Source organism: Pungitius pungitius, chromosome 13 (assembly GCF_949316345.1).
Source record: "Pungitius pungitius chromosome 13, fPunPun2.1, whole genome shotgun sequence".
Lineage (NCBI taxonomy): Eukaryota > Metazoa > Chordata > Actinopteri > Perciformes > Gasterosteidae > Pungitius > Pungitius pungitius.
This window is the reverse complement of record NC_084912.1, coordinates 9,857,772-9,879,449: the sequence shown is the minus strand read 5'-3', so window position 1 is coordinate 9,879,449 and position 21,678 is coordinate 9,857,772. Positions and strand designations below refer to the sequence as shown.

The 21,678-nt window shown below is 42.7% G+C and overlaps 1 protein-coding gene across 21 annotated transcripts in view; it reads left to right on the top strand.

Annotated features, from left to right (window-relative positions):
- Positions 1 to 21,376, top strand: part of dst (dystonin) — an 86,637-nt gene extending 65,261 nt beyond the window's left edge. For 8 of the 21 annotated variants that reach the window (XM_037465446.2, XM_037465462.2, XM_037465444.2 and 5 more), the window contains 42 exons: positions 33 to 199; positions 548 to 707; positions 895 to 1,221; positions 1,379 to 1,463; positions 1,692 to 1,933; positions 2,047 to 2,253; positions 2,392 to 2,511; positions 2,610 to 2,717; positions 2,821 to 3,039; positions 3,121 to 3,324; positions 3,673 to 3,904; positions 4,308 to 4,534; positions 4,638 to 4,760; positions 4,872 to 4,973; positions 5,361 to 5,462; positions 5,758 to 5,931; positions 6,079 to 6,234; positions 6,392 to 6,589; positions 7,089 to 7,217; positions 7,703 to 7,873; positions 8,902 to 9,057; positions 9,360 to 9,566; positions 9,764 to 9,883; positions 10,428 to 10,597; positions 10,698 to 10,857; positions 11,355 to 11,549; positions 11,631 to 11,759; positions 12,030 to 12,173; positions 12,354 to 12,542; positions 12,641 to 12,770; positions 12,969 to 13,132; positions 13,243 to 13,405; positions 13,485 to 13,639; positions 13,717 to 13,791; positions 13,969 to 13,986; positions 14,813 to 14,929; positions 16,172 to 16,289; positions 17,225 to 17,338; positions 18,769 to 18,959; positions 19,184 to 19,294; positions 19,858 to 19,984; positions 20,357 to 21,376. In XM_037465446.2, coding sequence (XP_037321343.2) covers positions 33 to 199; positions 548 to 707; positions 895 to 1,221; positions 1,379 to 1,463; positions 1,692 to 1,933; positions 2,047 to 2,253; positions 2,392 to 2,511; positions 2,610 to 2,717; positions 2,821 to 3,039; positions 3,121 to 3,324; positions 3,673 to 3,904; positions 4,308 to 4,534; positions 4,638 to 4,760; positions 4,872 to 4,973; positions 5,361 to 5,462; positions 5,758 to 5,931; positions 6,079 to 6,234; positions 6,392 to 6,589; positions 7,089 to 7,217; positions 7,703 to 7,873; positions 8,902 to 9,057; positions 9,360 to 9,566; positions 9,764 to 9,883; positions 10,428 to 10,597; positions 10,698 to 10,857; positions 11,355 to 11,549; positions 11,631 to 11,759; positions 12,030 to 12,173; positions 12,354 to 12,542; positions 12,641 to 12,770; positions 12,969 to 13,132; positions 13,243 to 13,405; positions 13,485 to 13,639; positions 13,717 to 13,791; positions 13,969 to 13,986; positions 14,813 to 14,929; positions 16,172 to 16,289; positions 17,225 to 17,338; positions 18,769 to 18,959; positions 19,184 to 19,294; positions 19,858 to 19,984; positions 20,357 to 20,613 — 6,663 coding nt within the window. In that variant the 3' untranslated portion in view covers positions 20,614 to 21,376. The remainder of the gene's footprint in view (positions 1 to 32; positions 200 to 547; positions 708 to 894; positions 1,222 to 1,378; positions 1,464 to 1,691; positions 1,934 to 2,046; positions 2,254 to 2,391; positions 2,512 to 2,609; positions 2,718 to 2,820; positions 3,040 to 3,120; positions 3,325 to 3,672; positions 3,905 to 4,307; positions 4,535 to 4,637; positions 4,761 to 4,871; positions 4,974 to 5,360; positions 5,463 to 5,757; positions 5,932 to 6,078; positions 6,235 to 6,391; positions 6,590 to 7,088; positions 7,218 to 7,702; positions 7,874 to 8,901; positions 9,058 to 9,359; positions 9,567 to 9,763; positions 9,884 to 10,427; positions 10,598 to 10,697; positions 10,858 to 11,354; positions 11,550 to 11,630; positions 11,760 to 12,029; positions 12,174 to 12,353; positions 12,543 to 12,640; positions 12,771 to 12,968; positions 13,133 to 13,242; positions 13,406 to 13,484; positions 13,640 to 13,716; positions 13,792 to 13,968; positions 13,987 to 14,812; positions 14,930 to 16,171; positions 16,290 to 17,224; positions 17,339 to 18,768; positions 18,960 to 19,183; positions 19,295 to 19,857; positions 19,985 to 20,356) is intronic. The other 13 variants (XM_037465463.2, XM_037465452.2, XM_037465460.2 and 10 more) reach the window with 10 other exon arrangements.
- Positions 21,377 to 21,678: the final 302 nt, after the last annotated feature.

Genomic DNA, 21,678 nt, shown 5'->3' with positions numbered 1-21,678 from the left:
ATCACTAAATGGGGCCAACTACTCTTTGACAGCTCTTACAGAGACTGCTGGATGACAGAAAGCCAACAGTGGAGCTGATAAAAAAAGAGGGAGAGCGGGTTGCAGAACTAGCGGAGTCTGTGGATAGAGATAAAGTTGCAAAAGAGATCGAATGCCTGGGGCACCGGTGGGAGACTCTGCTCAAGAAAGCTGAAAACAGGTCTGTACAAAACACTGTAATGTTAAGCGTCTTTTTAATTGCAATGCTTCCGTATGATTCCAAATGAAAAGGTCTCCTCAGATTTCGTTTGTTCCCTGAATTGAATAAGTGTTTTTGCCAAGATTTATATGTAGAAAATTTAGAAATAATTTATTAAAATACTAAGACTTGTAATGAATGTAAAACTTCACTTACACTTTAGGGTAAGATGTACAGATTAATCCATGTCGGGATGGAATATTCAACATTTTCAAATCAAACAAATAAACTTGAAATAAACTTTCGCTCTCTCCATCACCTTTCTTTGCTCCCAATCCACTGCTCTTACTATCTGCATGAACAAATCAGGCAAAAGCAACTGGAGGTCATCCTCGCGGTCTCTGAGCAGTTCCACGACACACTGGAGCCCCTCAGCGAGTGGCTCGCTGCTACAGAGAAACACCTGGCCAACTCTGAACCCATCGGCACCGAGACGTCCAAGCTGGAAGATCAGATTTCTCAGCATAAGGTAATATCCATCCAATTTACATCCTGTGTGTGTATTCAGTTTGCTCGTCATTTTGAGTTTGTGATTTTTTTGTATTATTTCTCATTCTGTTTTTCATTCAATATCAGTTTTCATATTTTTTTGTGTGTGTGTTTTTTTTTGTTTGTTTGTCCCATTTCCCTGGTTGGTTTCCATCCCCTGGGGTCAGGCTTTAGAGGAGGAGATTATGAATCACAGTAAAGACCTGTTACAGGCCGTCAGTCTCGGTCAGAAGCTCAAGACTGTGAGCTCGGGGGAGGAAAAGGAGTCTGTGCAGTCAAAACTGGACTCGGCCCAGGCGGGTTACATAGAGCTCCAGGAGCGATGCAGGAGGAAAGCCGAGATGCTGCGGCAGGCTCTTGCAAACGCCCAGGTGTTTGGAGAGGACGAAGTGGCCCTCATGAACTGGCTCAACGAGGTGCACTCCAGGCTGGGCGAGGTGTCTGTGGAGGACTACGAAATAGAAGTTCTTGAAAAGCAGCTGGCAGAACAATGGGTATACACTCCTCCACGGGCCTCGCTGCTTTCCTTTCATCTACGCTTCATCAATCGCGTTCCACTTGATTTTGATTTGTTTGTGCACCACAGCTTCTTTACAGCGGTACGTTTCTTTGTCACTCGCAATGACTTTGGGGGATGTGTTTCCTCTCCAGGAGCTACAAAGTGATATTACGTTGAGAAAGAAGAACGTGGATCAAGCCATATCTAACGGGATGGAGCTTCTCAAGCAAACCACAGGCACGTCCGACTTTATGACTTCCCTGTCGCACTTGATCGTGTTAAAAGTCGGCAAACAGTTCTGTCTCTATAATACACATCACAGGGCTTCTCCCCTTATTCAGAAAGTAGTTTAACGGTAGAAAAAGTATTTTTCACACACATAAGAGCTGAGTTACCTCTCGTTACCAAAACAGAGGTACAAAACTCCTTGATTTAAATCTATCATTATTGAATTACTTTTTCTAGGTGATGAGGTGGTTGTCATCCAAGGCAAACTGGACGGAATAAAAGCAAAGTACGCAGAGATCAACTCTTTGAGCGACAGCGTTTTGAAGACATTGGAGCAGGTTTTAGGTCTCTCCACTAAGCTGAAGCATACCCATGAGGACCTTAGCTCCTGGCTGGAAAAAGTAGAGGATGAGGTCAGCGCTTTTGCTGATCAGCAGCCAGCAGGCGAGCAGCTCATTCATGCTCAAAGCAGGCAGAAGGTAAATAAATTAAAAAATAGGAAAATGAATCATAAAATATGTCTTCTTTACAAATAAATGTAATTTATTGTGCTAACGTTGGTGTTTTATGTGTTCTACGTGCTCTTGGCCAGGCCTTGTTGAAGGAGAGCAAAGACAAAAAACCTGTGATGGACAAGCTGAATGAGTTGAGCAGCTCTCTGCTGGATCTGATCCCCTGGCACACGCGTGTGGGTCTGGAAAAGCTAGTGGCTGAGGATAACGAGCGATACGGCGCCGTGTGCGACACCTGCACCCGGCAGGTCCAACAGATCGATGCCGACATACTCAAGTCCCAGCAGGTAACAGCTCGTTCGGATTTTCTCCCTTCTTTCTATTTTCTTCCTCCAATTGTTCCTCATCTGATGCGATTTCCCTTTGTCGTCCGTTTGAGTGGGAAACATTTACCGCGGTGTAAAATGATTTTTGTCTGTTTCCAGTTTGAGCAGGCTGCAGACGCCGAACTCTCCTGGCTGACTGAAGCCGAGAGGAAGTTGCTGTCGATGGGAGAGATCAGGCTGGAGCAGGACCAAACCACAGCCCAGCTCCAGGCCCAGAAGGTTAGCCTATCATACTGTGTGTTTCTGTGCGCGTGCCGAGCAGAGCAGAGCTTTTGCTTTGTAACATCAAGCAAAACTCGGTCTACCTGTTTTTCTAGGTTTTTTCCATGGACATCATGAGACACAAAGACGCTGTGGATCACATTGCAAAAACAGGAAGGGCCATCATGAACAGCAAAAACCCAGACGAGAAAGAAATCTTGGAGGTGAAAACAGTTCATTTCCAATTTTGAAAGGGGGGATGATTCATTTAGAACTCATTAAGAACATGAACAGAGGTTAACGGGTCTTGTTGTTCTTCCAAATCAGGCCAGGATCCAGACTCTCTTGGAGAAGTACAGCACAGTCAGTCAGCTGAACTCGGAGCGCTGTCTGCAGCTGGAGCGAGCCCAGTCTCTGGCCAGTCAGTTCTGGGAGACCTATGAGGAGATGTGGCCGTGGATTCAGGAAACCTTGAGCGCCTTCAGCCAGCTACCGCCCCCCTCCATCGAGTACGAAACACTCAAGCTGCAGCAAGAGGAACTCCGGGTATGAAGCCAACGGGAAATGTTCAGCACGACACTTTTATTCCAGCCACGATAACGTTAATGAAAGTGATATCCTCTCCAGCAAATGCGGGAGCTGATTGCAGAGCACAAGCCCCACATCGACAAAATGAATAAGACCGGGCCTCAGCTTCTAGAACTGAGCCCAGCGGAGGGACTGCCCATCCGGGAGAAGTACACAGCTACGGACCAACTTTACACCAAACTCAAGGCCGATGTCAAGCAGAGGGCTGCTACTTTGGATGATTCCATCTCCAAATCCACGCAGGTGAGGGGCATTTTATACAAGTACTTCCAGGCCTTTTTGCTATGTTTTAAAGAAATGGATTATGCCTGAAAATGGATGATCAAACTATGGGTTTCAAATAGAGGTCATAAGTAGTGCTTCAACGATCAATGTGTCATTCATGTATTATTACTTCTTTTTTTGATTTTCTATTATATGAATTGTCAGAAAATATGAAAGTGTTCCCTGTACACGTCACACACAAGTTTCTCTCATAAACACTGTTCGGCCAGATTTCTGGGAGAGCCAAACATTTGTGTGTGGGTGTCCATATTACATTATGAAGTGTATCTTTAAACTGAGCTGTTTTCTCTCTTCTTTCTTCGTCAGTTCCATGATAAAATTGACCCGATGCTGGAATCCCTGGAACGGATCGCTGAACGCCTGCGGCAGCCGCCGTCCATCTCTGTGGAGGTGGATAAGATCAGGGAGCAGATTACTGAAAATAAAGCCGTGTCTGTGGATCTGGAGAAGCTGCAGCCCTCTTATGAGACACTGAGGCAGCGAGGCGAGGAGATGATCGCACGATCTGAAGGATCAGACAAGGACTTGTCTGCCAAAGGTATACTAAACCATTTTAATTGTTTTAGTCTTACTTTGTTATCAATTCATCCGGGCAGAAGGGCTACTCCTTCAAAAGGGTTTTGGGATGATTAATGAGAGCCAATAAGACATAAAAAAAGCATAAAATAAGGTCAATAGCAGGACACATTTCAGAGGTCTACTGAAACAGTGTTGTTCTCTTATCACAACATGCGCAATATATTCTTAAAAATGCTTCATTTGAGGTTTGGATGAGACAACTTAGTTCACCGGACTGTGCAAGCTCTCCTCCAGGTGTGTCTTAAACAGGAGGCCATTCTTTATTTTGGCACAATTACCCAAACTCTCTCTCATTAAACCTGTAAATATGTGAATTTGTTTCTCCAGCTGATACTTGAGTTCTTTTCACTGTCTCCCACAAGTTGTACAAGACAAACTGGACCAGATGGTGTTCCTCTGGAACGACATCCAGGCTTTGCTGGATGAGCGGGAGGCGAAGCTGCTGGATGTGATGGACATGGCCGACAAGTATTGGTGCGACCACTGCGCCCTCATCGTCACCATCAAAGACAGCCAGGACCTGCTGAGAGAGCTGGAGGAGCCCGGGGTCGACCCCTCGGTTGTCAAACAGCAGCAGGAGTTTGTCGAGGTAAACAGTTCCCAAAAAAAGACGTTTTCTGTATCCAACTGTGGATAGTGAATTGTGTTTGAGCACTTCTTTGTTTTGACAACTGCTTTTTTGGTTGCTACAGGGTTTTAAGGAGGAGATCGATGGGCTGCAGGAGGAGCTTGATGTGGTCCAAAACCAGGGTGCAGAGCTTATGACAGCCTGCGGGGAACCCGATAAGCCCGTCATAAAGAAAAGTCTAGACGAGGTAATAGATAACATTTAAGGACAAACTTTTTTGTCTTCACTTGCTGTGTCCATGCTGTTTTCGTTTGCCTGCATATGGCTTTGGTTGATCTACTCGTGTAATTATTTTCAGGTGAACTCAGCATGGGAAAATCTCAATAAGACTTGGAAGGAAAGAGCGGAGCGGCTGGAGGAAGCCATGCAGGCTGCTGTGCAGTTTCAGGATGGCCTGCAGGTACTTTTATTCCTGCTGCAATGTATTTGAAGTGAATGATCTTAAATAATCCTAATAATAATACACAATATCTTAATTCTGCTCATCATACCTTTATATCTATCTTCATTGCATAACTAATTATAGAATATAATTGTCTATGGAGACACACACGTACATTGGAACGTTAAACGGGACAAGGAGCCGGCTAGTTTGTAGAAACCACATATTTCAGAGCTTCTCTATAGTGCTGATTTTATTTTATTTTATTTACCTAATGTTCACCGTACAAATACACATACAGACCAACTGTGAGATTTGGTGCATAACACGAGATGTGAAACCTGACTACCTGTGCTCTAAGCTGTGTTTTCTCCCAGTAACAATGGTTTCCCTCCTTGCACACAGGGTATGTTTGACTGGGTGGATATTCTCGAGAGCAAACTGGATTCAATGTCACCTGTCGGTACGGACCTGGAAACCGTCAAGCAGCAGATTTCAGAACTCAAGGTACCATCTTGCTTTTATGTTTTTTTAGGGTCTGAACTCTGTGTTAGCGATGCACTTATTCCCGAATGCAGTATTCCTTGTTACGGAAGCTCTACGATATCTCTCAACAGCTTTGTTTATGTTATTTTTATGTTGTTGTAAATTATCTTCATAAAGTATTCACACTGTCTTTAATGTACGACGAGACAAATCTTGTCCTGAAGACTGGGCCAGTAGGGTCAAGTGTATTTTCCTCAAAGCCTTGCACTTGTGTCGACTGACCGGGTTGAGCCGTTGTGTGTGCTGCGTGTTTCAGGAGTTCAAAGGAGAGGCGTACCAGCTGCAGATCGAGATGGAGCGGCTGAACCACCAGGCAGGCCTCCTGCTGAAGAAAGTGACGGAGGAGGCCGATCGGTGCGCCATTCAGGAGCCAATGTCAGAGCTCAAAATGCTCTGGGAAAATCTGGATGAGAAGATCATCAGCCGACAGGTCGGGGGGAAAAGACAGAATCATCTTCATAGACAACAAAAAAAAACTCACCAATGGCTCAAAGGCTGTGGAATATGTTGCACTGTCTGCATGGCCTGTGCTTTCACGCATTGCAATGTCTAATGGCTTAATGTGTCTCTAACTCAGCACAAACTGGAGGGAGGCCTTCTGGCGCTGGGCCAGTTCCAGCATGCACTGGACGAGCTGCTGGCCTGGATGAGCCACACTGAGGAGCTGCTCAATGACCAGAGGAAGGCGGGAGGAGACCCCAAAGCTGTCGAGATAGAGCTCGCCAAGCATCACGTACGACAACACATTGGGGTTTTTGTCCGAATTAAAAAATTCAAACACGTTTCAGAAGTTAAAAGTGCCTTCGTATGACCGAGGGATTCGCATATCATGCTGCTCCCCAATCCCCCCCCCCAATATCTCTCTATTGATGGTTGCCTTATCTCTACAGGTTCTACAGAATGATGTGTCGGCTCACAAGGCAACAGTGGAAACTGTCAACAAGGCCGGTAATGATCTGGTGGAGTCGAGTGCTGGAGAGGAAGCTTCTGGTTTGCAGAGCAAACTGGAGAACCTGAACCAGCGGTGGAAGGCCATCCAGGAGAAGACAGGACAGAGGAAGCAACAGCTGCAGAGTGCTCTGCTTCAAGTACGAACAATATCAGTACTTAATAGTCCTCAATTATCATCATTTAGTCCTTTTTGGAGGAGGGATTCTTTTTCTGGCTCCTCCCCTCCCCTTTTCTGTTTTCTATTTAAAATGTTTGACTCTAGGGGGGTGCTTTGATATGAAGGAGAATATCAGAAGATAACTATTTCCTGGATTTTATTTAGCAAATGTTTTTAACACATAATCTGTCTCAAGTTGAGTATTAATAAAAAAGAAGTGCCCAAAAATCCAATCAAAGCAGGTTTCTTTTCCAATCTATTTTACAAAAGCCAACTTAACAGTTCATTTTAAATAGCACCCCTTTCTAATTTTTCACTTTTCATTTCATTACACATTTTAATTCTTACTACGAAATAGCAACGTCTGGCAGCTGAATGAATCCAAGGTATTAATAAATCCTCCTCTATGAGCCATAGTCTGCTAAAAGTGAGTGTGTGTGACACCTTTTGTCCTGACTCAGGTTGTTTTTGTGTTGTAGGCCCAGGGTTTCCATGGTGAGATAGAAGATATGCAGCAATGGCTGAAAGACACAGAACGTCAGCTGTTGGCATCAAAGGCTGTGGGAGGCTTACCAGACACGGCGCGGGAGCAGCTTAACGCCCATCTGGTACGTGTTTAACAATATGAAAGCCTGCATGCAGATGGCAGGCTTGTAAATGAGACGACGATGTCCTTTCTCTGTTTTATCTGAAGTGTGAAAATTAAATGACGCTGCGAATTACACTACTTGCATCTCCTATTTGGAAGAGAAAGAAAAAGTGTGTCAAATCGATCCAGCCATGTTTGACTATGAGGAATTTAGGAATGTGTCCCCTCTTTGTTCTCCTTTTCTTTAATGGGGGGGGATCACAGTCACAACAATCTCCCCCGAAGAAGCATAGTAGAGACCGTTTATGGAGCCAGTAACCGAGGGATCTCTGGTGGGAACCAGCCTCAGAGACTTATCCTGTTTGGAATATATTTGGATTAACATAAAACTAAAGTGTGCTCACGTTTCCATCCCATCGACTTCAGACGCTGCAGACGTTGTTTACCTAAACGAACACGGAGCGATGCAAACACGCCCTCACGTCTGATTTCATTTTCTTGCAGGAGTTGTGTTCCACCTTTGAGGCGAAGGAGGAGCTGTATCAGGAGCTGATGAACAAGGGCCACCAGATGCTCGCAGTAACACCCGAGGGTCCAGACAGCAACACGGAACAGGACCTCGCCAACCTGAAGGACAAGTGGGAGGCTGTGCAGGGGAAGTCCGCTGAGCGAACGGTACGGACTGAGGAGCTGATAGGAGCTATCAATGGCGTACATTTGAGCCACCACGCTGTGTTTTTAAGCCCTCTAATCCCCGGGGCCAGTAATGAGGGGTGTACGGACGGCGTGTCAGCAGGGGCACGCGGGATGTGGTCACACTCCAGCACATAGCAGGCAACTTACTGGAGGACAACTGTTGTCTCTTCTCGTACGTTACACACATGCCGCGCATACCATAAATAGTAACGCTAAGCTAACATGTGAGCCAAGATAAAGAGTGATAAATCACCCTGTTACCCTTACTGACATCTTGTTTCTGTGTTATTCCTTTGTGACCTATCTCAATTTTTCTTGACGCATAAAATAAACATAATTTAACTTGACAAAAAAGTTAAATCTCCTCTCCCATTGCCAGTCTCACTCCAGATATGGAGCGCCTCATTCTGTCTGCTTGAAAGCCTTCGGGATCATTTTGCTTTGGTTTCCCCATTTGCTTTGGTCCCGTTCCCAGGAATTCAAAGGCGGGTAAATCTTTCAGCCGCTGGCAAATCTCTCTTCAGCAATGTGCCACTCGCCACATTGTCTGCTGGGCTGAATTTCATGCACAGAATACTAGAATAACTGTCGTCTATTGAATTTGAATTCCATATTTAACAAAACTCAAAATAACCCAGAATACAAAGACATCTTATTACCCATGACTCTCATCAGGTTTTTTATTACAGCAGTTACAGCCATGTGATGAGCCTGGGCCAGTGGATGTTTTCCAGCGACCCAGTCACTGCGGATGTTTCTTTCATTGAATTAAAAGCTCATCATTCCCTTTCGGCTCCACCATCAGCCTCTCCAGAGATGTTTACTTCCTCTCTTTAAATAGAGCTCATGAGTGAGACAAATTGGAAATGTATTTGTTTATCACCTCCTCTTCATCTCGTGTTGTGGCAACCGATGTGCTTGTTTTTTTAGCAGGTTGTAATCAGGCTCTGCTCAGAGGATTGTCTCTGTCTCTCCGCGTGGGGCCTGATGATGTGTTGTGTCTGCAGGTGAAACTGGAAGAGGCCTTGACGCTGGCCACGGACTTCCACAACTCTCTGCAGGACTTCATCAACTGGCTGACCCAAGCGGAGCAGACGCTGCACATGGTTTCCCCTGCCTCGCTAATACTGGACACCATCATGTTTCAGATCGATGAGCACAAGGTAATGCTTCCTCTTCCTGCATCCTCTGCGAGTGAATGATGATGTACAACTGTTTTAGTTTGGTTTGTGACCGTTGTATCTTTGTAGAAGCGTTTTAATGGAGCTACATGCTTTAATCCCTCTACTGTGACGCCAGTGAAAAATGATAAATTATGTTGGTATCATACTCAAAATCGACTAATTCTCCATCCGGCTTTGTCATACAGCAAATTAAATGACCTCTGCTCTCCATTAAAAAGCCTGTGCACCCTTTCGATGTTAAAACACCTAACCTAAAGGTCTCTCCCCTCTGCACTGTGCAGATGTTTGTGACAGAGGTGAACTCCTACAGGGACCACATCATTGAACTGGACAAGACAGGAACGCATTTGAAGTACTTTAGCCAGAAGCAGGATGTGGTCCTGATCAAGAACCTGCTGCTCAGCGTGCAAGGCCGCTGGGAGAAGCTGGTGCAGCGGTCTGTGGAGCGAGGTCGTTTGTTGGATGACGCAAGGAAGAGGGCAAAACAGGTTTGAAGGCTTTGTTACAGCGCTGATAAGATATTTTATTATCAGTGGAAAGCTCTGGAAATAGTATATTAAGCCTGTTTCGTAAGCTGCAGTTTCATGGTGCGATTTCATTAGAATGGCCCAATACTCTTTTCATCAGGGCTAAAAAACAGGACATACATCATAATTGTACTGTTTGTTTCTTTATCCCTCATTAGTTCCATGAAAGTTGGAATAAACTGATGGAGTGGTTGGACGAGTCTGAGAAGACTCTGGACTCAGAAGTGGAGATTGCAAACGATCCAGACAAAATCAAGACGCAGCTGGCCTTACACAAGGTGACTGAGCATCGCCTCCTCGAACACAGTGGAAATAATGAAAGTTAAAACACCCAGGGAGCTGAATTGTATTAATTTAACAGAAACAACATTTCATTTGCATTGCATTGATTTATGAAACAGATGCATCCAACAATTTTTCTTAACTAAAGTATTTATGGAAATTACAGTATCAATGCAATACATTAGTCGTGCATTTGGTAGCGTGACAGACTCGCCAGTCTTATCGTGTTGTTACTGCAGGGTTATGTGCTGATACCGTGCTAATCCTATCATAATCCCGGGCGGGACCCAATGTATTAGGAGCCACTGTGTTTGGATACTTTTAATCCCCGTGGAGCAGTGGCTCTTGAGATTTGACCCCCTTTTTTGTTCTCTCAGAGAAAACGCTAATCACAAAACACACCCACACATTAGGACACTATCTGACATGCAAACAGTAGCAGGAGGAAAAGTCTGAAAAAGCTCACTGTAATCTTGTGCGTCTTACCTCTTCACTGTTTGGTGGTTGGAGCTTTTTGATGAAGTTTTTTCTCATACGCAGGAATTCCAAAAAACCGTGGGCAGCAAACACTCAGTGTATGACACCACCTCTCGAACAGGACGGGCCCTGAAAGACAAGACCTCCCTGCAGGATGATAATCAGAAGCTGGACGACATGCTGAGTGAACTCAGGGACAAATGGGACACTGTTTGTGGCAAGTCGGTTGAAAGGTAAAGATACTTCTTTGCTACCAGCCAAACAACTACTTCTCACACATTTTGCGGGTGGATTCTCCATTCACTGTTAATGATTTGTCTTCTTCTCCTGCAGACAAAACAAGCTTGAGGAGGCCCTGTTGTTCTCTGGCCAGTTTACAGATGCTCTGCAGGCTCTCATCGACTGGCTCTACAGAGTGGAACCCCAGCTGGCTGAGGACCAGCCCGTCCACGGAGACATTGACCTGGTTCTCAACCTGATAGACAACCATAAGGTGGGAAACCACACCTGGATACATCATAGCGTGACGCAAAGCTCTGTCTATCTGGTTGAAAAATGTCTTAGCGGAAGCATTAAAGCCATCAGAAGCATACAAGTTCCACTGCTGTATTAATACCACCCTTTTCTTTTCACCATTGATTGTTGCTCATCACAATACTAACAAAGGAAACTAAAACCACTCTAGGGTTGGGCTGCGATTCAACAGATTAGCGCTTTAGTGTATTTCCATTGAGAGTCTCAAAAGTTTACTGTCCAGCAAAGATGTCCAAATAAGTCATGCTATGTTTGGTCATTCAAAATAGTGATATTTAACTGCACATCAGAAGGTTTATTCAGTTCTGTTTGTAATCCACAAGTACATTTTGCCTCAGTACTTTTTCATTGAAATTACAAATAGCAGAAATATGATGTTACAAAAACCTCATAGTCCTCATACCTCAATAGTAAATATGCTGTTTGACTGAGTCGTCCTCCAATCGGTCGCTGCAGGTTTTCCAGAAGGAGTTGGGAAAGAGGACAGTGACCGTCCAGGCCCTCAAACGCTCGGCGAAGGAGCTGATTGAAAGCAGCCACGATGACTCGTCCTGGGTCAAAGCCCAGATGCAGGAGCTGAGCACTCGCTGGGACACAGTGTGCAACCTCTCGGTGTCCAAACAGGCCCGGCTGGAGCAGGCCCTGTGTCAGGTAATGTGGAGCCCCAACGGTCGTCTGATGGAAGGCGAACCGACTCTGGGAGCCTCACTGATCTGTTTCCTCTGGCTGCAGGCGGAGGAGTTCCACTCCACGGTTCATATCCTGCTGGAGTGGCTGGCTGAGGCGGAGCAGAGTCTGCGTTTCCATGGCAGCCTGCCTGACGACGAGGAGGCCGTGGAGACGCTTATCGAACAACACAAGGCAAGCGTTGAGAAAAAGGATTATGTTTTATCGTGTGTAACATTTTTAGGTATGTATTTGACATTAGGATAGTCTTGGCTGTTTGAATAAATAAATTGAACTGTCTTGTCACTGTAGTCAACCCCACCCGATTCCGTTATTGCAAAGATGCCGTGCTATATTTCATTCCAAACACGCAGCATTGCATATTTGAGGCGGATATTTTCTCAGGTATGATTCCATCTGAATCTAGAGGAAGATCTAATCTTGTTCCCTTTCATTATTTTGAAGGAGTTCATGAAGAAACTGGAGGAAAAGCGAGTGGCTCTAAATAAAGCAACCAGTATGGGGGAGGCTATTCTCACCATCTGCCATCCAGACTCTATCACAACCATCAAACACTGGAACACCATCATTAAAGCCCGACTTGAAGAGGTCAGTTCACAGCTGCATACTAGCCTTTCATACCCGCAGGTATGACGGAGCACAATTGTACAATTTGGTTCTGATTTTTTGCAGAAACCATTAAATCCACATTTTCCGGTGGCATGCGTGTTTGCCTCATCACACAAAAGCTATTAAGTATTAGTAATATGTGTAATGTTACTGGTACAGGTGCAGGCTTGGGCCAGACAGCACCAGCAGCGACTGGCCACAGCCCTCACTGAGCTGTTAGCCACTCAGGACCTGCTGGAGAATCTGTTGACCTGGCTTCAGTGGGCTGAGTCCAACCTGGACAATAAGGACAAGGAGCAGCTGCCCCAGGAGCTGGAAGAGATCAAAAGCCTCATAGAAGAACACCAGGTAGCAATTTTTTAAATGCATTGATTTTATTGATTGTTTTTTTGGCTTTAAGTGTACATGAACCACACTGGAAGCACATTTTTTGCTGTTCTCTACAGGCATTCATGGAGGAAATGACCAGGAAGCAACCGGATGTTGACAAGATCACCAAGACACACAAAAGGAAGGCTGCTCTGGAGCCCCCGATCCAGTCTCACATCCCTGTGCTCGACAAGGGAAAAACTGGCAGTATGTACGCCATTAATACCCCTCACAGAGCGTGACCTCGGCCATCTGGCCCGGTGTTTAGTCACCGCTGGGTGAATGGACATCCTTGTTTTGTCTATTTTAGCACCTGGGATGATATCACCGCTAATCTCATCTTCCTGATTACATGGTGAGAGCACCGTCACTATGAATGTTTTTTTTTTTGTCCTTCACCTGCAGGAAAACGTTCTCCCACACAAACAATGTATGCGTCAGCAACGCAACCTCCCATTGAAACCAAGAACCCGCAGGTCAACCTCCTGGTCGCTAAGTGGCAGCACGTGTGGCTGCTGGCGTTGGACAGGCGGCGGAAACTCAACGACGCCATGGACAGACTGGAGGAGGTAATCAAGCACTTTGTGTTTTACACACAACTGCTCTCAGTGCAACATGCAAGCACGTTTTTTTCTGCAAATCTCATGCTCCCGTGACCCTCCTCTGTGTTTTTGCGCAGTTAAAGGAATTTGCCAACTTCGACTTTGACGTGTGGCGAAAGCGTTACATGCGCTGGATGAACCACAAAAAGTCTCGGGTCATGGACTTCTTCCGCCGCATTGACAAAGACCAAGATGGCAAGGTGACCCGGCAGGAGTTCATAGAGGGCATCCTCTCCTCCAGTAAGTGCCGTTGGACATACAAAACCCACGACTGAACAGCATGTACCAGCCAAATGCTCACCTGGTGCCACTTCCATAGAATTCCCCACCAGCCGCCTGGAGATGAGCGCTGTGGCGGACATATTCGACAGAGACGGGGACGGCTACATCGACTACTATGAGTTTGTGGCAGCTCTCCATCCGAACAAGGATGCTTACAAACCGCTGACAGATGCTGACAAAATTGAGGATGAGGTGATTCGAACTCTCGAGATTAGAATTCTAAATGTAAGTTCAGGGACTTGTTTGAATAAAATGTCCTCTGCTTTCAGGTTACGAGACAAGTGGCAAAGTGTAAATGCACAAAACGATTCCAAGTGGAGCAAATTGGTGCAAACAAATATCGGGTAAGCAGATTTGAGTCAAACGTTTTACTGGGAGAAATTGTTCCAACAAACACAAACAAAGACATGAATGTAAAATGTTTTAAATTGTAGGGGCTCAGAAAGGTAAGTGAGGCAAAAACTGCCAATAAAAACCAAAAAGTAACCTTTGCATATTTCTTTTGTTCCCCTCATCACCAGTTCTACCTTGGAAACCAGGTACATATGAAAGGCCTCTTTGCCTTTAAGCCCTTTGTTCTGTGCCTTATTGAGGCTTTTTCATTTACCATGTCTGCTTTTCAATGAACTCTGCCTCGATTCCTGGCTGATGTTTACAGACTGAAACTCAGAAGTAGAAATAAAGATCTACGGCCATCTGATTTAATCCTTAAGGAAATCTGGCCTAAGAAGTGTTTTCAGTCCATTTTGAAATCTTGCTAAAAGGGAGTAATCAAAAGAGAATTAAATGTGTTTAGGTTTTATGTGAATTCAGATTAATCTGATGTTGTTGTTTGGTTGAAAAGTAAGCCAATCCAGCTGAAACATAGTCTAGTATACCGTATATATTTTACCGCACATCTGCTTTTGAGTTTCAATATTAAAAGCCAAAACCATTTCAGCCCATATCTTTTATTAGTCCATGGGCATAAATTCATCTGCTGGGCAGTGTGGAAAATAATGCTTTCTGTGTGCTTGCCTTTGGCTTTTCATGGGAATGATTTATCTCAACTTCGGCTGACATACTTTAGTGGAGCTGATACGGTTTAATTCATTTATTTTTATAGTTAGGTTGACCTTGACCCTTTTAATGAATACCTTTCTTTTCTTTGGAATTAATGAGTTAACATTTCTCGACTAATTGCATGCCGCAGTTTAAAATCCATTACTGATATGTGTTCAAACGCCACATGCTTCGTGAGGCTTGTTTGGATTAAGATGAATAATGGGAGCTGTTAGTAAGGTGGGGGCAGGGGCAATAGTGTTGTATGAACTAAGTTGTATTGATGTGTCAAACAACAATCAATTGAAATAATTCTTTTGACAGTTTGGTCTGGTTCACTGCTTACATGACTCCCTAATCGGCGAAGAGATAATAGCAAACAGGGAAAATCAAAATCTTACCCCTCACCTACACGTTGCAGTTTTGGAAAGCTGTTTTCTGGTAAATGGTTATTCTTAAGATGTTTCTTGTACCTCTTTTTCCTCCAGATCATCATCACGTTTAATGTATTTGATCACCTAAATCACCAGTGGCATTAAATCATTATAATAATCATACAGGATCGTTTTACCAGTTGAATAGACGTCATGAGATAATAGGCACTTAGCAGGGATCATTGTTTGCTCATGTCTGCGTGTCACATTGTGGTGGATTAGGTGGAAATGATTTGAACCTCATTCCTCATGTTGTTCTTGGTGTGTCATTGGAGCTAGCTGCATTGGCTTTGCATCGTTGTCAATGCATCCCGACCATTCGAGTCGTTGTCGTAGAAAGTGCAACAAAGTGCTGGATTGCAGGAGATGCTGTTTGTTTTTGTTTTTTTGCAGAAAGCATGCGGCTGTGATTGTCCTGTGTAAATTAGGTCCTTGGGCTCATATCCAACTGGCTGACTTCTGTCCATCAACTCATACACCATGAACCATTCACATCCAATTACCTGCTTATCACTCACTTGTTTTGTATGTGTGGTTGGTATGATGAGGGCAAATTATTATACTCTAGCGCCTTCTGGTGGTAAAATAATGTGCTTTTCAGTGCATTTTTTCACAGGGTCAAACTGCAGTGGTGGCAGTAAACTGAAGCCAGATGCTGTCGGAATACAGTCAGACGTTACAAGTAGAAACCACACATCAGCTGAGTTTATTCAAAGTTTCATTAAAATATATCCACTGCTATATCACTACGTTTATAAAGCTGTGAAGATTTTGTAACTGCTGTAACTTATGATGGCACCGTTACTATTAGTTTTCAATGTAGTATAAACGATAAATCAGTCAGGCACTGAATGATTGTACTTGTGTTGTGATTCACAAAAAATACATTTAAATCCCACCCACCAGCACGCAATACTAGAAGAAAACCAGTTGGATTGACCTTTGTGTGATCTGTGTCTTTAACAATGTGAATGATTACTTCTCTTTGTGTAAATCTGTTCAACATGAAAAGGGAATCAGAGTGAATTGGACCAAAAGTTTAATTTTTGAATGGACAATTTTGCTTTAATTTGTCTAATTAAAAAAGCAACTAAAGAAATTGTCAAAAATGCAAAAGACAATTTTTGTTATTCTCCAAACCAGTCTGGTTTCCAGTGTTGGGCAGCGTTTAGCCTGCAGTGAGTGCTCATGCAAAGGTCATACAAAGGTTTTCACACATCTCTCGTTTTTAACCCCCCCCACTCCCTAGTTTGGAGACTCTCAGCAGCTGCGCCTGGTACGGATTTTACGCAGTACTGTGATGGTGCGTGTCGGAGGAGGCTGGATGGCTCTGGATGAGTTCCTGGTGAAGAATGACCCTTGTAGAGGTGAGATCAAAAGTTCACCACAACAAGTCACAAAGCAGGATTCATGGATTGAATATTGAAAAGTGAAAAAATCCAGTTGTGTTAAATAACTAGAATGTTGGACTTTTGGTCATTTATTTAAAAACATGTCGTTAGGAAGGTGATATTTGTCGGGTCTTCATCAATGTGACTTCTGATTTAAATATATATATATATATATATACATATATATATATATATATATATATATATATATATATATATATATATATATATATATATATAAAATATTGAATTTATCATTGTGGACTACTGCTGTATGAATAGTTACTACTGATGAAGAGTATTATTATTATTACAAGGATTATATTTCTAATATTATTACAGATATGCAATTGAGATATCATCTCTGAACCATTACAGCCACAATGTTTGCTGAGCAGTAATCTGTAATTACTTTTTCAATTCAGCTAATCCATTTCTCAGTAAAAATTATCTTAAAAAACATATTTTTACCAAACTGACATGTTGCATAGTGTTAATGTTTCATTAGTTGATACATTCATTCAGAAATACCCTTCAGTGAAGGGATTAGTATTTTCTTTGCTTTCAGATCCATCAGGCTGAAGTATAATAATAATATATAACTATAAATATAGTTCTTTTATTTTTGTGCTGATTCATGCCATATTTTGGAATCGAGACTTTCTCCTTAAAGTCTGTTCTTCTTTATCACAACACTGATCTCCACAATCAAATATTAGCAACTGGAGTAACAGAGCGCCATAGAGCAATGACTAATCCCCTGCAACATATGAGGACCAGTATGAGACGATCCTCTCTGTAAACGCTCTCAGTACTGACTGCTTCTCTCTGCTGTCTTCTGTATTAATGATACATTTCTGTATTTTCCTGCCAAACCCTCCTCCGGCTGAACATGGTATCATTCCTTCTAGTTCATCACCACGGAAGCAAAATGTTGCGCTCGGAATCAAACTCTTCAATTACTCAGTCTCCTATAGGTTGGCAAATCTCAAACCTTCTCACCTTGCTCCATGAACCCACCTGTGGTATGTGTGTCTGCACATCCGAGTGTGTTCTGCCTGTGTTGCTGTACCGTTAGCTGTGTGTGAGTGTGGCATTCTCATACACCGGCTTCACTCACAGTCAACCTGTCTGTCAGCTGCGGCTGGTTTTCATGCATGTAGTTGTTTTGCGTGAGTTGCATCACCCAATGTCGATATTTTGGGACTAAATGAGGTCTTTGCTTGACCATCAAACAAACAGAACCCAAGTCGATGTTCTGGAGAGGCTTTGCTGAATATACTCCCCCTCATGGATATAACTAAACTTACATCGTAATTGAAAGAAGAAACAACAAAACCAAACAGTGTTTCTGCACTGGTAACTTTGTGTGTCAGTGTGATTAAATCTGCATGTAAGCCAGTTTTATTTTTTAACACATCTGGTGCCAGCTCTGTTTGTTTTCCCTTTGTGTAGATTATGTGACCTCAGTTTAGTAGTTTTCCTCATCTCGGCTGATGTGGGAATGTTTGGCCACACTTTGATTTGTTGGAATCTTTCCACCATTTGTTTAGCAGTCAAGCAAACAAAAACTTACTGCTGCTTGGAAGACAAAGTTTCTTCCACTGCGCCCGCGGAGTTATGGATGAGATGTGAAGTCTTGTGTTTTTCTTTTTTTTCTACAGTATTTTTTTTGTCTGCATTTGAAATATTCTGCTTCATTTAAAAAAATATCATGGTAACACTTTATTTTATATATTTCCCTAATACAATAGTTTCTTCAGAAGTTACCTCAAACCAACTACCAAAATACCACCTCTCTGCACCACATGACTGTGTTGATCACAAGGTTACAACGGTTGGTTCAACAGTGCCAATCAAAACAAGGCTTTCAACTCTTTTTATTTTAATAGGTTCCATTGTTATTTAAAAGAAAAATGTACTTTCTTATGCCCTCAACTTCTGCCATTGCACAATCTGAAGAGTATTTTGAGTGGAGGATCTCCATTAAGCTTATGTCGCAAGTGTAACAAACATCCGCTATTTCTTCACACACTGTTCTGTTGGTTATATTATTATATTATATTTAGTATGAATAGTTGGTTATTATGGGATTCAAAACACAGACAATGTTCAATTTAAACACTTTCAATTAATAATTATTATATTATTTTTTTCCTACACCAGGATGACATTTTGGGAAATTTTATTTGTAGCCAAGCATACAATACAAAACACAAGAATAATACACAAATAAATAATCCGTCTCTCCCTTGGTGTAAATAATGCAGTTCTCTCAGGCACATTTCTATTTGAATCATAATTGATACCAAACTACATATTTATCCATGGGAAATTAGGGAACACAAAGAGAAAATAAAGTGTTTACTCTCATCATTCATACAAAATTAAAAGTACATGTGATGCCAGTTATGCTAATATGTTAATATGACTTATTTGGAATGTCACTTCTTAGCTAAAGGCAGGACCAACATGGAGCTGCGAGAGAAGTTCATCCTCCCGGAGGGAACCACTCAGGTGATGGCGAGCTTCCGTTACAGAGGTCGGAGATCTCGCCCGTCATCCAGAGGAGCTTCTCCCAACAGATCCACCTCCAGTCAGAGCTGTGCGGTCCCATCCGCCCCAGCAGTGACCAGTACCCCCAAGGTAGGAGGCTCTGCTCTGCTGTGAGAGACCCTGCTGTCTGCCACACTGTGGATTCATCACTTCCCCACCATGAATTTCCTCTTATTTATATGCCTTATTTCATTTGTATTCTCATTTTTTGATCAAGTTCCTGTTCATTTTTGTGTTTCTTCCATCTCGTCTATCTGGTCGTTTTTGATTTGTGAATCCATATCTGTGTTTTTTGATTTGCCATTGTTTCCCAGACTCCCCAACACATAACCCGCAATTATGATAAGCCCTGGCTCACAAACAGCAAACCCTCCACTCCTCTTAAATCATCAGACTCCTTTGGGAGCCAAGGTTCATCCTCAGAGGTATAATCATACATTATAGTCATTTACACCACACAATGTGGGACGCTTCCAATTTCTGACCCAACTGAAATCTGCTGCACAAATATCAAATAGGAGAGAAAATCTATTTATCACCAGTAAGGCTAGTTTACAAAAGCTTTATCAGTTAGATTTATATATTTCTTGATTTTGCTGATTTCCAATTGTATTCTGCAGTGGAAAAACAAAATGCCTGAGAGACTTCATTTGGGTCAATAAACTCTAACACGTTTGATTACTAATGGACTGAACATTTAATTCTTGTTTGACAAAATTGCCGTCTCATTGTTATATCCCTATAATATGAATAACATTCAACTGTCAATATGTATGTAATATGTGAGCATGTGTGATTGTGTGATTGTGTGACGATTTTCTAACCAAAGGTTTAAACCTATTCAAACTACTGAAAAAATTAGGTTGGCTAAAAGATTTCTTTTTTTGATCAAAATAACTAACTTAACAACATCTGAAACAACTTTTTACGCATTTGAAGAGGACTATTTTATCAAACGCTGCCGTTCCTTCTTTTCTATCTTTTGCAGGGTACACCAGTTCAAGGCAGCAAATTACGTCTTCCCGGGTACTTGTCAGGCAAAGGATTCCAGTCGGCTGAGGAGGGAACCTTGATCAGCGCTGCTGTACTGAAAGCTCGGACACAGACAATAGGTGGTGAGTACAGAGCAACTTTTTAAAAACGTTTTGAAGAAAATGTATTTTTGTCTGTCGAGCAGACTCTAAGATAATGGAAACAATGCAGCCAATGATGACGTGTTGGGGTTGCAATGACCTTTTCTGGGAAAATGGGATGAGATGTAACCCGGAGGTCAATGTAGGGAGTATTAGGGCGGCTGTGGCCGGGTTGTCCTTCAATCTGAATATCGGCAAATTGATCCTCTGCTGCTCCCATCCGTGTAGAAGCAGTTTCAGTGGTTGCAGGATTTAAAAGTTCCTGTACAAGAACAAGTCCATTTGCCATTTAAAAGGCTATGAATGATGGCCTTTTTAAATGAAACTAACACATTGGCCTGATTGTGTTTCTAGAGTCTCGGAAAAATCTGAGCCGGCCTGGAAGTAAAGCAGGAAGCAGAGGGAGCAGTCGCAGAGGAAGTGACGCCTCTGACTTTGACATCTCAGACATCCAGTCTGTGTGCTCGGACGTTTCTGAAACGGTGGGCGACTCAACCAGAGCGACGTCGCGTTCCACGTCCCGTCAGCACGGCGGAAAACCCTCCAAGATCCCCACTCCTCAGAGAAGAACCACTCCCACAAGCAAACTGGCTAAGGGGCTCAAGCGATAGTCAAACAACCACAACCCGGGAGCGAGTTGCACCCTAAACACCTAACGGACACTGGAGACATCTAACTTAAAAGACTGAAAAATTGTGTTGTTATTTAAATCGTTGCGAAGATGTAAAATATTCTGTTGTGAGGCAATATGGTTTAATATTATGTGAGAATGAAATGTCAATGGCCTTGCGTTTTTGTTTTAATGTATTTTACTTTTTGTGAAATGTTTCAAATTGTTTTAATTGTATTTTATTTTATTCTATTGATGAGAAAACCTGTAGAGGTTCGATGGACACTAGAAATCCTTGGAATGTTGTATGGTTAGCTAACATTTCTAAAAACACTAATGAAGGGCAACACGCGGGTTAGCGCTCTGAGAGTTACTGAATGTACTGTGATTTATGTTTGGAGTAGATGGTGCATTATGTTACCATCGAGGCACTGCAATTATAAATTGAATTGATATACTGCCAACATGCATTTAAAGGGCAATGCAATATACGTCAATAAACCCCAGTAAGCACTGCAGAAACCTTCAAAAAACACTATTTAAGGCAAGTAGCAGAAACATCCTAATCATAAAGCTTTTAAGTCCTGTTTGTTTGTGTCAGTGCAGTCCCTCTTTGATTTGATCACTTCACAGCAGTGTGTGCTTGAAGGGGTGCCACTCCATGTAGACATTTTCCTGTGCATCCATGTCAATGTATACAAATTGTCACTGTAACGTTACTTTGTAATAAACCTGCTTGCAGAAAGGCACCAGAGGCTAATGTACACCAAAGAATCCTCTCAGTTTTTGCTGGTTTTAGCTAATTTCATTAGCCATGCTAGCAAGACCCTGTTCATTAAGGGGTAATATCACGAAAGGCATGCCTTGTTTATTGTCTAATTATAATTGTGACCAAAGGACGGTGTTTAGTTTCGGAATAGAAGAGAAATACTAATGTTTTTGATAATATCTTTTGTATGGTATGTCTAATAACTTTGTTTATATTTGGAAACAAATTTATCTATCTAGAATTGTATGAAAATCAACATATTTTTATATACATATATATATACACTCACCGGCCACT